Below are 14,136 nucleotides of genomic sequence, written 5' to 3'. Positions count from 1 at the left end.
GGGAGCCAGGCCGAGCTGTCAGCCGGCGCCCCGCGGGACGGGGCTGCTCCACGCTGCTCCACGCTCCGCTCAGCTCCGGAGCCCGGCCCGGCCTGACCCCTATCTCGCCCCAGCGGCAGCCGGGGCCAATGGGCGGCCGCGTTCTTGGCGGCCCCTGCCAATGGTGCCGCTCGGTGTTGCGGCAAGATGGCGGCGCCCAGCTGCCGGCCGGGGTGAGGGTCGCTGCGGGCCGGCTGCCGTGAGACGGCGGCGGGGAGAAGCCGATCGCCATGCTGCGAGCCTCTCTCCGCGAGGTGAGTAGAGCGGAGGCCCTCCCGCTGCCAGCTGGCGCAGCCCGGCGGGGCGGTGGTGGTGCAGCGGCTTTTAAAGTGACCGAACCGAGCGGGCCCGCCGTGGTGTCTCCGCTTCCTGCAGCGGCGGGGCCCTAACATAGCGGAACCCGGGGTCGAGAAGGGCTTCTTGAGGGGCTCCCTGTTGAAGTGGCAGAGGGGATGGCACTTCATCCCCTCAACGCCGCCCCTCTGTCACCTGGCTGTGAAAGGCACGTTGCGCTTTCAGGTCTCGGCAGCCTTGCGGGAAGGACAAATCACTCCGACGGAGCTCTGCCAGAGGTGCCTTTCCCTCATCAAAAGCACCAAGTTTCTTAACGCTTACATTACCGTAACGGAAGAAACTGCTTTGAAGCAGGCAGAAGAATCGGAGAAAAGATTCAGAAGAGGTAGGTTTGTCTGTGGCTGATGTTAGCCCTTAAAAAGCTGCTGCGGAGGAGCTGTCTGCTAAATGAAACGTTTTCCTTTCGAAGCAGGTGTATGCTCTACTTGCTCCACTGCTAGGGGCTGAGGCTTGCTGCTGTGGGTGCATGCTGCGGGTGTATGCTTGGCACCCAGTAGTATCTTCAGTTCAAAAATCAGAGGCAAAACCTGGGCCAAACGAGGCACTGGAGAATAAAATAGCTCAGTGTTGCTTGAAGAGCACTGCTGCTGGTTACCTTATCTTTCCCTCAGCAATTTTACTTTAATTGGTAGCCAACAGCTACCACAAACATGAAGATGCAGTGGTGTTTTGCAGGCCTGTTGACAAGGATAGAAAAGACCTGGCTCGGCTGTCAGCTTTTTAGTTAAGAAAGCAAATTAAACTAAAGCAGCTCTGTTATTGCAGTAATTAGTTGGTGAACAGAGCAGCATTCAGCCTTGTTGTTTGTAGTAGCTAAAAGCTGACCATCCATGTTTTCCTTTGCATTCCCTGGAAGGCAAAAAGGGAAATTTTCACCCAGTTGGGGTGCTTTTTAACCTTCCTGGCTGACACCCTCTGGCAGCTTAAGAAAATTGCCAGCCAAGTGTTTTGCCTTCTGACACAGGCATTTTAATGAATTAATTTATGTGCTTGATGGTGGAATCAATCAATTTTCTGAGTAAGTAATTAATCAGATCCTATCTAGTAGGTATGTCAGGCAGAATTCATGGCTTCTACCCTAGGGATGCAGTAGATCTAGGCAGCACCTATGGTTGAAATAAGCATTACATACTCACAACTGAAGAGGTAAGCACTCCATATATGAACATAGCTGCCTGGTCCTGTGGCTTGGACACATTTGCAGAGCTCTGCTTTGCAGGGTCAAGTCTGGTTTGGGCAGAATCACAGAATGGTAGGGGTTGGAAGGGACCTCTGAATCATCCAGTCCAACCCCACTGCCAGAGCAGCATCACCTGGGGCAGGTCACACTGCAACACATCCAGGCAGGCCTTGGAAGTCTCCAGAGACTGAGACTCCACCACCTCTCTAGGCAGCCTGTTCCAGCTCTGCCACACTCAAAGAAGTTCCTTCTCATGTTCAGTGCTATGGTTGGAATGTAATGTGGTTCTTGAAAATATAATTGACAACCATCAAATGCTTCCAGTAAACACTCAGCTGTGTGATGAATGCTAATTGATGAGGCTCTGTGTGTAGAGCAGGCTGCTTTCATTGCTCTTCTCTCTGCAATAATTCCCAATGCAGGTCAGCCCCTGGGTGTGTTAGATGGGATTCCTGTTGCAGTGAAAGACAACTTCAATACAGCTGGCATTGAGACAACATGTGCATCAAACATGCTAAAAGGTACAGTGGAGCTTTTAAAGTAAACTCAGATCTCAGTTCAGAGCTCTTGCTCTTCTCTTTAGAGGTTTTATGGAGTGGAGACTCCTAGAAATCTGAAGTATTTTCAAAACAGGAGCTGCACTCACTTGAGAAAATGTTTCTCTCCTTTCTTCTGCCAAGCTCATCTGGCACTACAGATGCATTTTTTCCTTCTGGAAACACAGTATCTTCTATACTCATGCAGCTCCCTCAACAACACAATGTTTATTGTAGCCTATATGCTAAAGTCCAACTGTTCCAGAGTTTGCCTTTTGCTTCAGGTTACTTTTAGGTCTCCAGGAGAGCAGTCAGTACTCTTCCAGCACGGTTTGCCTTACAACATCCAAACCAGTCTTCTTCTTGTTGTTCTGCTGCTCATTGTTGACTTAAGTAGTTTTTTTTCACATGGCTGTAGAAAGAGTAGACTTTAACAATCCTTGTCTCTGTATTCCTGTAACACAAACACATTCTATAATGCTGTCCTAATTTGTTGAGATTTCCTGAGCTCATTGCTTCCATTAAGCTGCCATGAACATTTTCAAGGTGTCAGAAGCTTTTCACAGTAAAAGCAAAAGTAGAAAACATTTCACAGAATCCTAGAATGGCTTAGGTTGGAAAGGACCTCAGAGATCATCCACTCAAACCTCCCTGCTGTGGGACACCTCTCAACTAGACTTGGTTGCCCAAGACCTCATCCAGTCTGACCTTAAACACCCCCAGGGAGGAGACCTCACAACCACTCTGTGCAACCCATTCTGGAGTCTCACCACCCTTGTCCTGGAGAACTTCTTCCTCAGCTCCAGTCTAAGCCTACTCAGCTTCAGACCATTCCCCCTTGTCCTGTTGCCAGACACCCTTATGGAATGTCCCTCTTCATATCTTTTTTTTATTCTACCCAAAATAAAACTGCAGAGTTTTGTGGAAGTTAGCTCTAGTAAATTTGCAGAACCTTAACCTGTTTGACAGCAGAAGGAGGAAAATATGCCTTTGCCACTGGAAAAGCCTAACATTACCTGAGCTGCTTCTCCTTGAGGCACATTCTCAGACCTGCTGTGACTGATTGTAATGTAATATCTGAGACTAGTAGGAGAGATATTGTCCTTGTTCCCACTGAGGGTGGAAAAGCCCCTTTCAATATTCACATCAAATCCTGGGTGCTTCCTGGGGTCTCATGGAAGTGTCCTGGTTCCCCTTCTAGTTCATGCAGGGCCTCAGTTGTCAGGGGTGCACACGTCTGCACAGAGGTTAGCAGGATACTATTTCAGCTTGTGGTTAACCATCTGCTCCTTTATCTTTTGGCAGTGGGAGATGGTTCAAGATAGGTTAGCACTTTACAGGAAAGAGCTATTTCTCTTTGTCTTATTTTAGACAGCCCCTGCAAATTGGCTGAAGGCAGGACCTTGCTACCCTTGTGGTAACAACTATGTGTGAAGTCTTAGCTCCACACTTGAGAAGTGTATCATCCAGAGGCACTGGCTTGTGAGTTGTGGAGAAAAAAACCAACCCCAACATTACAAACAAAGCAGCATTTGGTTTCCTCTTGCTGCATTTTGGAAATTACTCATGTTATCCTGAAGCAGGATTTTGGCACTGGGAACTGAGCATTCTTATGCAGAAATGGTGCCAACTTGGAAGGGTTCAGAGTAGCTACTTGTACAAATCAGCTGTATCTCACCAATCACTCTTAACTGTTCTGATTGTTTTCAGGTTATATTTCTCCTTACAATGCTACAGTAGTTCAGAAATTACTGGATCAGGGAGCTGTGCTTGTAGGAAAAACAAACCTAGATGAATTTGCAATGGGGTGAGTGATGTTTATTGTTTTCAGTGTGTGATTGCATGCCATCTGCTCTGATCTGCCTGCAGCCCTTAACTCCTCTTGCTGTGAGGTTAGAAAATAATGAACCCTTTAACCCTGAAGAGTATGAGAGGTGCATGGCTTTTTCTCTGAGCACTGACACTGTTGTGTAAATTACATAATTGCAGGATTTATGCAAACAGTGTTTGTCTGTAGCTGGGCTTGATGGGGAAGAAGCCTTTGCAGAAAACCAAGCAGGCTTCTTCCTGATCCAGTAGAATTGCTTACACCAGTTAACTGCTGCTTTTTCCTTTCCCCTCACTGGTGCTTTTTGCCCCTCACTAATTATCATGTCCCTATTATCAGTCCGTGCCTCTGCCAGTCAGCCACTGGAGTACTTTGTATGAGTACTCCTTGATGTGCTGTAGACAGGCTAATCTAGAGCAGCACTTTCAATTGCCCAAGCTAATGCTGGGCAGTTCCTTTTTGTAAGGAGCATGTTGGGAAATGCTCTCACAAATTGATTCTCCAGCTAATCAGGGAAAGCAGCCAAGCTACAGCAGGGAACAGCATTGAGCTGTATTGCAACTGATCTAAGCTCATTATTAAAGCACAGAGTTCTCCTGAAAAGGCTTATCCCACCACTGGCCTCATCCCTCTGTGTTTGCATGGTCTCTTATGCTACTATCAACACAGCTGCACCCTGAGCTTGAGCAGGGAGCAGGTGAAGCTCTGAAGTTATGTCTCAGTGAGGTTTGTTTTCACCTGCTGTGTCAAGGACCCACTCCGATTTAGCTAATGACACAGAGACCCTGGAGTCAGGGGGAACACGAGGTGGAGGTTATGAGGAAGGAGGAAAGTACCCCACACACACACTCCCACTTCTGGTGGCTGCTCACACTTAGCTGACCACAAGCTGACTGAAACCAGTTTCTGAGAAGCCAGTCTGGTGCTCTGAACCAGTGAACTGTGGGCTCAGGAGAGGGCTGCAGAGTGAGTAACCTTGTCTGTCTTACAGAGAAGTGCTTGTTCCTGCTACTGCAGGGCTTTTTAGCCCCAGCTTTAGCAGCATGATTTTCCACAAGATTGTGGTCATCTTTTGCAAATGCAGGGTTAGGAGAGCAGGAGGCCTTTGTTTTGAAGCATGTGTGCAGCTTTACTGTTACACAGCTTAAGTCAGTTCTGTGCTTCTGTGGTGATATTCTTTTCAGTGGTGTTAGCAGCAATCAGATGTGCTGTTCAGGGGTGTGCTGTTCAGGTCCTGTGCCAGAAAGGGATGAAGATCTACAAACTTGACAGCTGTGTGTAACATTGAAGTTAACTGCAGGAGGATTTAGGTCTTTTTGTGTTGTGGCTAAGGGATGAGGAATGGGCTAAAGAAGGAATCTTGGTGAATGCAGTGTGTCATCATCTCTGTTTGTCCTGTCTCTTTTAGATCTGGGAGCACAGATGGGGTATTTGGACCAGTCAGAAACCCCTGGAGTTATTCAAGGCAGTACAAGGAAAAATCTGCCCCAAAGTCCCATCCTGAGGACAAAGAGCCTGAGTGGGTAATAGCAGGAGGGAGCTCAGGAGGCAGTGCAGCTGCTGTGTCGTCTTTCACCTGTTTTGCGTAAGAGGCTTTTCAAAACAGCTTCTTATTGAAGGTCTCAAAATATCCTGCAGGCTTTTAATTTGATCATATTCTGGGGTTGCCATTTTATCATCTAATTTGGAATGGGAGACTTGTTGGCACTGGCATGCAAGAGTTTGATTTCAGCATAGTTTGTTTGTGACATGTCATGAAGCCAGAAGGAATCCAAGGAGGCAAATTTGGGCTTCGTTCATTCCGGGTGTTACTCAGCATGGAGTAAAATGATAATGGCAGTAAAGGAGGGGCAGATCTACTCTTATTCCCACATGCCTTTGTTAAAGTTAGCATGGGGTTTGGGACCCATCCTCAGTGCACAAACACAAGTTGAAAATGTAATCCAGCAGAGGAGGAGATCCCTTAATTTGCAGCAGCAATTAATCTTTCCTCCTCTCTTTTTGTAGCAGAGTTAGGTAATAATGCAGAAGGTTTGGGATCTAAAAGCACTCAAAAGGATCCAGAGATGTAACACAGACAGCTGCAGTCTTGCCTGACTTAAAAAGTCAGAAGACAAGTTTAGATTTTTTTGGGTCTCTTTTGTTTGCTTGTGGCTCGCTCATTATTTTTTAAAGACTTTCCACCAAGGCAGAATCTTGGAGGGGTTTTTCTTTACAACCATCATTATCTGCATGGAATAGCAACATGCTATCCAACAACCCTGATGCCTGTTCTGCCTTCCCTAGCCAACTGTTAATAGAACTCTGCTCCTTAAAACTTCACACCTTCCACTTTCTGCAGTCTTTAGAGCTGCACAGGAGAGAGAGATGATTTCAGTTGTGATCTTAACTACAAGGTGTTTAAGGATGCTTTTTATTGGCCCTTGATCACCCATAGACTGTGTCTTATAAGCTAATTATTACTGAAATATGTGTTGATGATGTTGATTGTAGGGGGGTTGGGTTGGGTTTTTTTTAGTACTGTATTTTCACTTGGAAAACTCAGTTTGATTTGGCTTTTTATTGTTTTAATACTTCTTTTTTTTCACATGATGTTTCTCTTCACCTCATTGCCCTTTTCTAGGCTGTGGTATAATTAATGTTTTAATGCTGTTGAAAATGAACTCAGTGCAGCCATTCCTGAGGTCTGCTGGTCCTTATCCTGAGCCAGACTGGCCTGATCCTGATGTGGTCTGGCACTTTCTCTTACATTGCTGGACATGCTGAGCTCCCACTTTGCACTGCTCAGCACTTTGTCAAGTCAGGGAGATGTTACATCCAGCTATTTTATTGCCTGTATCCACTCTTATTAGTTTGTTTCAGGCATCGGGAATGCTGCCAGCCTTTGTCTTCTCCATTCGAGATTTGGGTGCACAGAAATGCTACAAAATGGAGGGCACAAAAGCTTTGCAAAAATCCTCCTTGAGCAAAATCAATTGAATTGGTTCAGCTACCTCAAAAGCAGGTGCCTATGGGAGAAGCCACATACCCCCTTCAATAAAAATTAACACCTCCTCCTGAAGTTGAATTTCTTTTCTGGCAAAGAGTTGGATGAATTCTGGGTTACTCTTTAAGTGATTGTTTTTCAAGTGATGCTTGAGTTAAGACTATGAAAAACAAGAGCAGAGCAGGTTTCAGTTCAGTGTGAATTTCCAGTTCCATTGCAATTTTTTGTGAGCTAAAAATTTCAGTTTGGAAAGAACAAAGTCTAAACTGTGAAAGAGCAAAAACAAAACCCCCCAAAAAAAAGCCCCAAAGCAGAAGTCACCTTAAAAAATAAAATACTGGGTTCTAAAGATCATAGAATCATTAAGGTTGAAGAGACCTCCAAGGTCAAGGCCAACCATAAAAATGCACCTAAGCTACTCTAAACTGGGACTTCTGATGCTTTGTTTTGTAGGTTTGGGAACAGGAAAAATATCCTAGACTTGGAAAAAGATGCCCTGATAAGGGTGAAAAAAGCACTTGGTTGCTATTTATTTGTGCACTGGAAAATGCTGCTGCTTCCTAGTGTATTGGCTGCTGGATAAATAAGATCTCAGGGTCTGAAAATCACACACTAAAGAGCATGGAACACAACTTGCAGAGTCCATAGAACTGGAACAGAACAATAGAATGCAGGATAAGATACTCTGAGGGCCTGAATTGTATCTAGCTCTGCTGGTGGCTGATTCAAAGGCCTTAAAGAAAATCAGAGACCAGATGAAAAGCAGAATGGAAGAATAAGAGCAAGCAGAGGGAGCAGACTGAAACTTAGGCTGTGTGATTCTAGTCTAGAACAACTCAGGCATTTTTGAATCCTTGCATCTTGACCCCCTACCTTTTTATTACTTAGAAATGTTGTGAATTCTTTCACTAATGCTGATCCTTTTGAAACCATAGAGCTTTAGGGTCAGACACGGGAGGATCCACCCGAAACCCTGCTGCTCACTGTGGTGTAGTAGGTTTAAAGCCAACCTATGGACTGATCTCTCGCCATGGTCTCATTCCTCTAGTGAACTCCATGGATGTGCCAGGAATCCTAACGAGATGTGTGGATGATGCAGCACTTGTGTTAGGTACTCCTGCTTCTCATGTGTCTTTCTGGGGACAGCACTGCCTCAAGATGAATGGAATCCTGGCTGCTCACTGCATGTTTTCTCCCTGTGTCATGTTGTATTTCAGGTTCACTTGCTGGACATGATCCTAAAGACTCTACCACAATTCAGGACAAGTTCAAGCCCTTTGAACTACCCAATTTGCCTGATGTCAGCAAGCTCTCAATAGGAATTCCAAAGGTAATGTTTAAATCCTGCAGCATGGTAGAATTGTTTGGGTTGGAAAAGCCCTCTAAGGTCATCGAGTCCAGCTGTCCAGCCAGCACCACCATGGCCACTAAACCACATCCCCCAGTGCCACGGCCACATGCTTTTTGAACACCTCCAGGGATGGTGACTCCATCCACCTCCCTGGGCAGCCTGTGCCAATGCCTGACCACTCTTTCAGAAAACAAATCATGCCAGTAACTATGGACAGGAATAACAAACAGGACACCAAACAGAAAATATTTGTCCTGCCCACCAGCTCCCAGTCTCTCAGCAATGTCGGACAGTGAAGACAGCACAAGCAGCTCCTGGGACAGAGCAGTATGTGGTCTGATGCCTGTGCAGGCAATTTGGAGTGAGCATAAGCTTCCTCTGAAACATGTTGTTGTCATTTCAGCAAGCACTGTCAGGAAGCTCCAAGGGAAATGGGAATTTCAGTTCTTGGTTCTCTGTGTTGCTTGCATCAGTCACCTCTATAGGCTCAGGCAGGTTGCTCTTAGTGCCTTCTTGTGCAGTGCTTTGAGATACTTGTCTGGATGGCTCTGTGCTGCTGTGAAGCAGAATTCTAAAGGCAGTAGAGTGGTGCGAGGAGTTGGGATTTGCAAAGAGTAGCTGCATTTTGGTTGCTATTAGAAGTAAACCAGCATGCAAAATCACTCCCCTTCTCCTTTCTCTCCAAGGAGTATCATGCACCAGGGCTTTCCAGTGAGATTCTGGCTCTCTGGTCAAAGGCTGCTGATCTCTTCAAGAGTGCAGGCGCTAAAGTCATCGAAGTGAGTCTACCCCACACTCGCTACTCAATTGTCTGCTATCACGTGCTGTGCACAGCAGAAGTGGCATCAAATATGGCCAGATTTGATGGACTAGAATATGGTAAGGCCTTTGGAAAAAAAACCCAACCTTTTTCTCAGACAAATAAGAGCATTGCTGGATGCCATTCAAAACAGCTAGTTTGAACAGATACCAAATACTCAATCAGGAGAAGTGTATTTTCTCAAGATGGAAGAGAGTACAAACCTATCCCTAGAAAAGTTGGTAAATAATGGCCTGTGGTCATGCATTTCACTTCTAGACTTCTGAGGGCCTGGGTTTAAAATCTGTTGAATGCTCCCCTAACAAAACAGGAATGTGCTGTGGTGGTTTTCTTTTCCCCAGAGCAGCAGCGTGTCAGGCCGCAAGAAACAGCAGCCTGTTGTCTGCTACTGTGTCCAGCAGTGCACAGTAGATGTAAACCACTTCCTTTTGTTGTTAATACCTTGTTGTAATCCTTCAGCTTTAGTTCCCAAAGTGCTTTTTCCTTTCAGGACACCGTTCTGCCACGAACGACTCCACAGAGAGCATGTATGCCGCGACACGGCGAGAGGGCTTCAACGATGTCGTCAGGGCAAGAATCCTCTCGGGGAACTATTTCTTGCTGAAACAGTAAGCACAGCATCTTAAAACTCCACAGCTTAAGTGTCTTGCTGGACATCCCCAAATGCTGACTGCCTGCTTTCCAGGCCTGCTTAGTTCTCTGTTGTTTCTAGGCTTTGCTGTGCTGCCCAGCAGTGAAATTCAGTACGCTGTTTAGTTTCAGAAAGGTCATTAAAGTGTTGGTTTGACTTGTAATTAATTATTGTAAACTAGGGGTTTGGTTTCCCTTCACCTTCCTTCAGCAGTTTGCCCTCATCTCCTCCTCCTCTGACAGCTTCATGGCTGTGACTGCATAAACACCAGGTTTGGTGACAGCTTCTGGAACGTGTCCAGAGAAGGGCAACAAAGGTGGTGAGGGGTTTGGAGCAGAAGCCTTATGAAGAGAGGCTGAGGGAGCTGGGGTTGCTTAGCCTGGAGAAGAGGAGGCTCAGGGGAGACCTTCTTGCTGTCTATAACTACCTGAAGGGAGGTTGTATCCAGGTGGGGGTTGGTCTCTTCTCCCAGGCAACCAGCACCAGAACAAGAGGACAACAGTCTCAAGCTGTGCCAGGGGAGATTTAGGCTGGAGGGGAGGAGAAAGTTCTTCCCAGAAAGAGAGATTGGCCATTGGAATGTGCTGCCCAGGGAGGTGGTGGAGTCACCATCACTGGAGGTGTTTAGGAAGAGACTGGATGGGGCACTTGGTGCCATGGCTTAGTTGATCAGATGGTGTTGGGTGATAGGTTGGACTTGATGATCTCTGAGGTCTTTTCCAACCTGGTTAATTCTATTCTATCAAATGTTCAAATCTTTCTGCCAGGAGTCCTGGCCTTGTCCTGTGCACAGCAACTAAGAAGTGAAGTTCTCTTCTCCTTGGTGGCAAGTGGCAGGACTAGAGGAAATGGCTGCAAGCTGTTCCAGGGGGCAGGTTATGGCTGGCTATTAGGAAATATTTCTTCACTGACAGGGTTCTCAAATACTGGAGTGGTCTGCCCAGGGCAGTGCCGGAGTCACCAACCCTGGAGATGTTCAAGTGGCGCAGACCTGGCACTTAGGGATGTGGTTTAGCATTGACCCTTCAGGGCTGTGTCAAGGGTTGGGCTGGAGGGGCTTGGAGGTCTCTTCCCAGCAGCTGCATCCTGTGATTCTTGGAATTGGTCTGACCCTCCCCTCCCCACTCCCTTGCAGGAACTATGAGCGTTACTTTGTCAAGGCACAGAAGGTGAGGCGGCTGATCGCCCAGGACTTTGGGAAGGTCTTTGGGAGCGGTGTTGATGTTCTTCTCACTCCTACCACCCTCAGCCACGCAGCAGCCTATGCAGAGTTCATCAAGGAGGACAACAGGACCCGCAGCGCACAGGATGACATCCTGACACAGGCTGCAAACATGGCTGGTGAGCAGGGACAGCCATTCAGCTGTGTTGGCCTCTGCCTACTTGTTTTTAATCTCCATTCCCTTCAGCTATTGAACCTCTTCTTTAGAAGCAGGATAGTTCACCTCTGTGGTGTAACTCTTACAGTGATAGTTTAGTTATGAAATTAGTTTCAATATAAGACTAGATTTTAAAATGAGGCACCTTGGAGCTGGGTAGGGAAAGCCCAAAACCTCTTTCTTAGGAGTGCTGAGGATGCTAACTCCTGAAATGAATTCATTTCTTGTGGTCATCCAAGCAGTGTCTTTGGTTTGCTGGCTGCATTTCAGCTCATCTTTTTACTCCACATGATTTACTACTTTTATTGTTCACTAAGAATTGTTACAAAAATTACTCCAGCTGGCTTTGTTTAATAGTAAGCCTTTGCACATGTCTGTGTTTCTCTTTTATTTCAGGACTGCCAGCTATAAATGTTCCTGCAGTGCTCTCGGAGAGAGGTTTACCAGTTGGGCTTCAGTTCATTGGCCGTCCATTCCAGGAGAAGCAGCTTCTCACTGTAGCCAAATGGTTTGAAAAAGAAGTGAAATTCCCCATGATCCAGCTAGAAGAAGTGAAGAGGCATGACCATGGTGCCTTTCAGCATCAGAAATCTGCTTCTTTTTCATAACACAGCATTTGTTAGTCAGCTACAGCAGGAAAGCTGTGGAAGAGATGGTCTGAAAGTGCATCCCTGCCCTTTTTGTTGTTGAAATAATCCCTTCTTAGAAGCCCTAATGCAGGGTGGACTCCTGGCACCTTGTTACTGTGTAATTAAGGCAAAGTGGATCATTAAATAAACTCCTCTATGTTATGAAGAACCATTTCTAACTGATATTAAAAACACCAGGCTGAAATGCTGTATCTTATCCACATGAAGCTGCTTTTTTCCACCTCTCTCCCATGTGCTTAAGGTGTCTGACCCAGTGAAGAGCTAACCTGACTTTTTTTCAGAGCAGGGCCCTGATTCCAACCTCCAGCATCCTCTGACAAGCACTCAGTGCTAAATTGACAGCTGGACTCGATGGTCTTAAAGGTCCCTTCCAAGCAAAACAATTCTGTGGTGCTCCTTCTGCCTTCCCCTATCCAATGCTGGAATTTCACCAGGCTAGAGGTGAGAGCTTGGGAACTAGCATGGCTCTGGAGTTACAAACAGTAAAGTTGCTGTGATGGATAATTAGATTCTCAAAACCACCTTGTTACAGAAGTGGAGGAGTTTCCAGGGAGATGGAAGATCTAAGGGTGAAAAAAAAGGGAAGAAACAAACCCCTGCCTATACAAACATTTTGTACAGCTGCCTTGAAAAAACAATTTGCTGTAATAATAGAGTAAAAGTTTTATGGCATTGCAGCATAGCCACAGCAGGGGGTAGGTGTAACCTTAGCACACACTGTACCCAGATAATTCCAGTGTTTCCTGCAGGAAACAAACGCTGGAGCTTTAGCAAACAAGCACTCTCCTGAAGTGTTTGGGGGTGCAAAATTGTTCCTTCAGGTAATGAGAAACTGTGAGGACATTGTTTAGGGCAAAAGTTATGTTTGAGATGAAAATTGTTAAGAGCTTTTCCTTAAGAAGCTTTTTGAATGCTACTGCAATCCAGTGCTGCTGCCCAGGCACTTTCTGTGCTTTTTTTCCCCCCTACACCTTCTTTAACAGACTCATAGTAAGGAGAAATTCAACCCAAAGCTTAATTTGGTTCTGCTGCTTCTCTCTTCTCACATTTCTCAGTTTTCAGGTGCCAGGCACTTAATAGTTACTGCAGCTTCAGTGCAGCACTCACACAGTGCTGCCTCTTCATTGACATTGGCTATTAGGAAAAATCTCTTTGCTGCAAGAGTGGTCAGAGGTTGGAACAGGCTGCCCAGGAAGGTGATGGAGTCACCCTCCCTGGAAGTGCTGAAAGGATGTGTAGTCATGGTTTAGGGATTGTGGTGGTATTGGGTAGGCAGTTGAGGCTGATGATCTTTTCCAGCCTTAATGATTCTATCACTGTTATGATTCAGCTAGGAGCTAACCCAATTGGAAAGGTGTGCAGGGGGGAGAGGTGCAGAGGCTTTGTAGCCTATGTGCAATGTCCCAGGGCCACCCTGCTTCAGCTCTGCTCCCCAGAACACAGAGCAATGCAGCTGGACTCACAGGAGAGGGGCAGCTGAAAAAGGAGGAGGGGGTATGGAGAGCCTGTCTGAAAATGACTGCTAGGATTACAGAGCAGTCATGCTTCACTTCAAACTGGTAAAATAAAAAAAGCAAAGAAGTCAGGGGAGTAAAAATGTTGTTATTCTCTGTTGTTATTTTTCAGCAGGTCTCTCAAAGAAGGTATCCAATTACAGGAATGTCAGAAAGAGGCAGGAAATTAAAAACACTCATAATCATCTAAATTGGCTTACCACACCTCTGCCTGACTAATATCCAGATGCAATTAAGGGAGCCCAAGAAAGGTGGTTTTTTTTTCCCACCCAGCATGGGCATCCTCCCCTTGGCTGCTGAACAGCCATAAAAGGTGGGGGACACCCAGAGAAAATAGCAGGAACCCAGCCAGGCAGCTTTTGCTTGCAGTTTATAGCCTGGGCTCTGTCTGATACCCCTACAGTAAGGGTTTTAGTGCTGTTGAGAGTTTCAAACAAGTGCTGCAGCACACTGCATGATGAAATGGACTCCAAAGCACTGGGAAGTGCATTTGTTGTGGCCAGAGGAACCTGTCACGCAAGCTCAGGCACCCAGGGCAGCACTAGGGGCTCCTGGGTTAGATGCCACTCTTCATAGAGGAGGGTGTATGCTGGTGGGAGATCAAACGGGCTTAGAATAAGAGGGCAGAAGAAAGAGTGGCTGGAAATCTGCTGCAGGCAGGTGTAAAAGATGCAGCAAGAAGGGAGCAGTAGCAGAGGTAAGTGGTCACAACTGGGAACCAACCTGCACTCTACTGTGAACTGGGACAGCAGCTGGTTGCAGCTGCCCTTATCCCAATGGGAAGAGAAGCTCCTGCAGTGTGGTGTGTGGAGTAGGAGCACTGGGCACCTCACTGTGCCACCAGGAGATGCTTCAGCTAGAGAAGAGA

At 46.4% G+C, this 14,136-nt stretch overlaps 1 protein-coding gene across 1 annotated transcript; it reads left to right on the top strand.

Moving 5' to 3' along the window:
• The first annotated feature begins 161 nt into the window (after window positions 1-161).
• On the top strand, window positions 162-12,652 carry QRSL1 (glutaminyl-tRNA amidotransferase subunit QRSL1). Its single transcript, XM_054174128.1, has 11 exons — window positions 162-293; window positions 559-718; window positions 1,996-2,094; window positions 3,820-3,916; window positions 5,346-5,522; window positions 7,859-8,034; window positions 8,141-8,253; window positions 8,961-9,153; window positions 9,585-9,702; window positions 10,861-11,066; window positions 11,501-12,652. Exons 1-11 carry the CDS (start codon window positions 270-272, stop codon window positions 11,710-11,712), a joined length of 1,575 nt encoding a protein of 524 aa, XP_054030103.1. The 5' UTR covers window positions 162-269; the 3' UTR covers window positions 11,713-12,652.
• Window positions 12,653-14,136: the final 1,484 nt, after the last annotated feature.

The sequence above is a fragment of the Dryobates pubescens genome, chromosome 28, assembly GCF_014839835.1.
Source record: "Dryobates pubescens isolate bDryPub1 chromosome 28, bDryPub1.pri, whole genome shotgun sequence".
Taxonomy (NCBI): Eukaryota; Metazoa; Chordata; class Aves; order Piciformes; family Picidae; genus Dryobates; species Dryobates pubescens.
This window is presented reverse-complemented; position numbering and strand designations above follow the sequence as displayed.

What these genes read in the sequence shown, in the direction of transcription:
- QRSL1 (XM_054174128.1), top strand. Translation starts at nt 270, where the DNA reads ATGCTGCGAGCCTCTCTCCGCGAG. An exon ending in TGCGAGCCTCTCTCCGCGAG is followed by an intron (nt 294 to 558) that starts GTGAGTAGAGCG and finishes TTGCGCTTTCAG; the next exon opens with GTCTCGGCAGCCTTGCGGGA. An exon ending in TGATGCAGCACTTGTGTTAG is followed by an intron (nt 8,035 to 8,140) that starts GTACTCCTGCTT and finishes GTTGTATTTCAG; the next exon opens with GTTCACTTGCTGGACATGAT.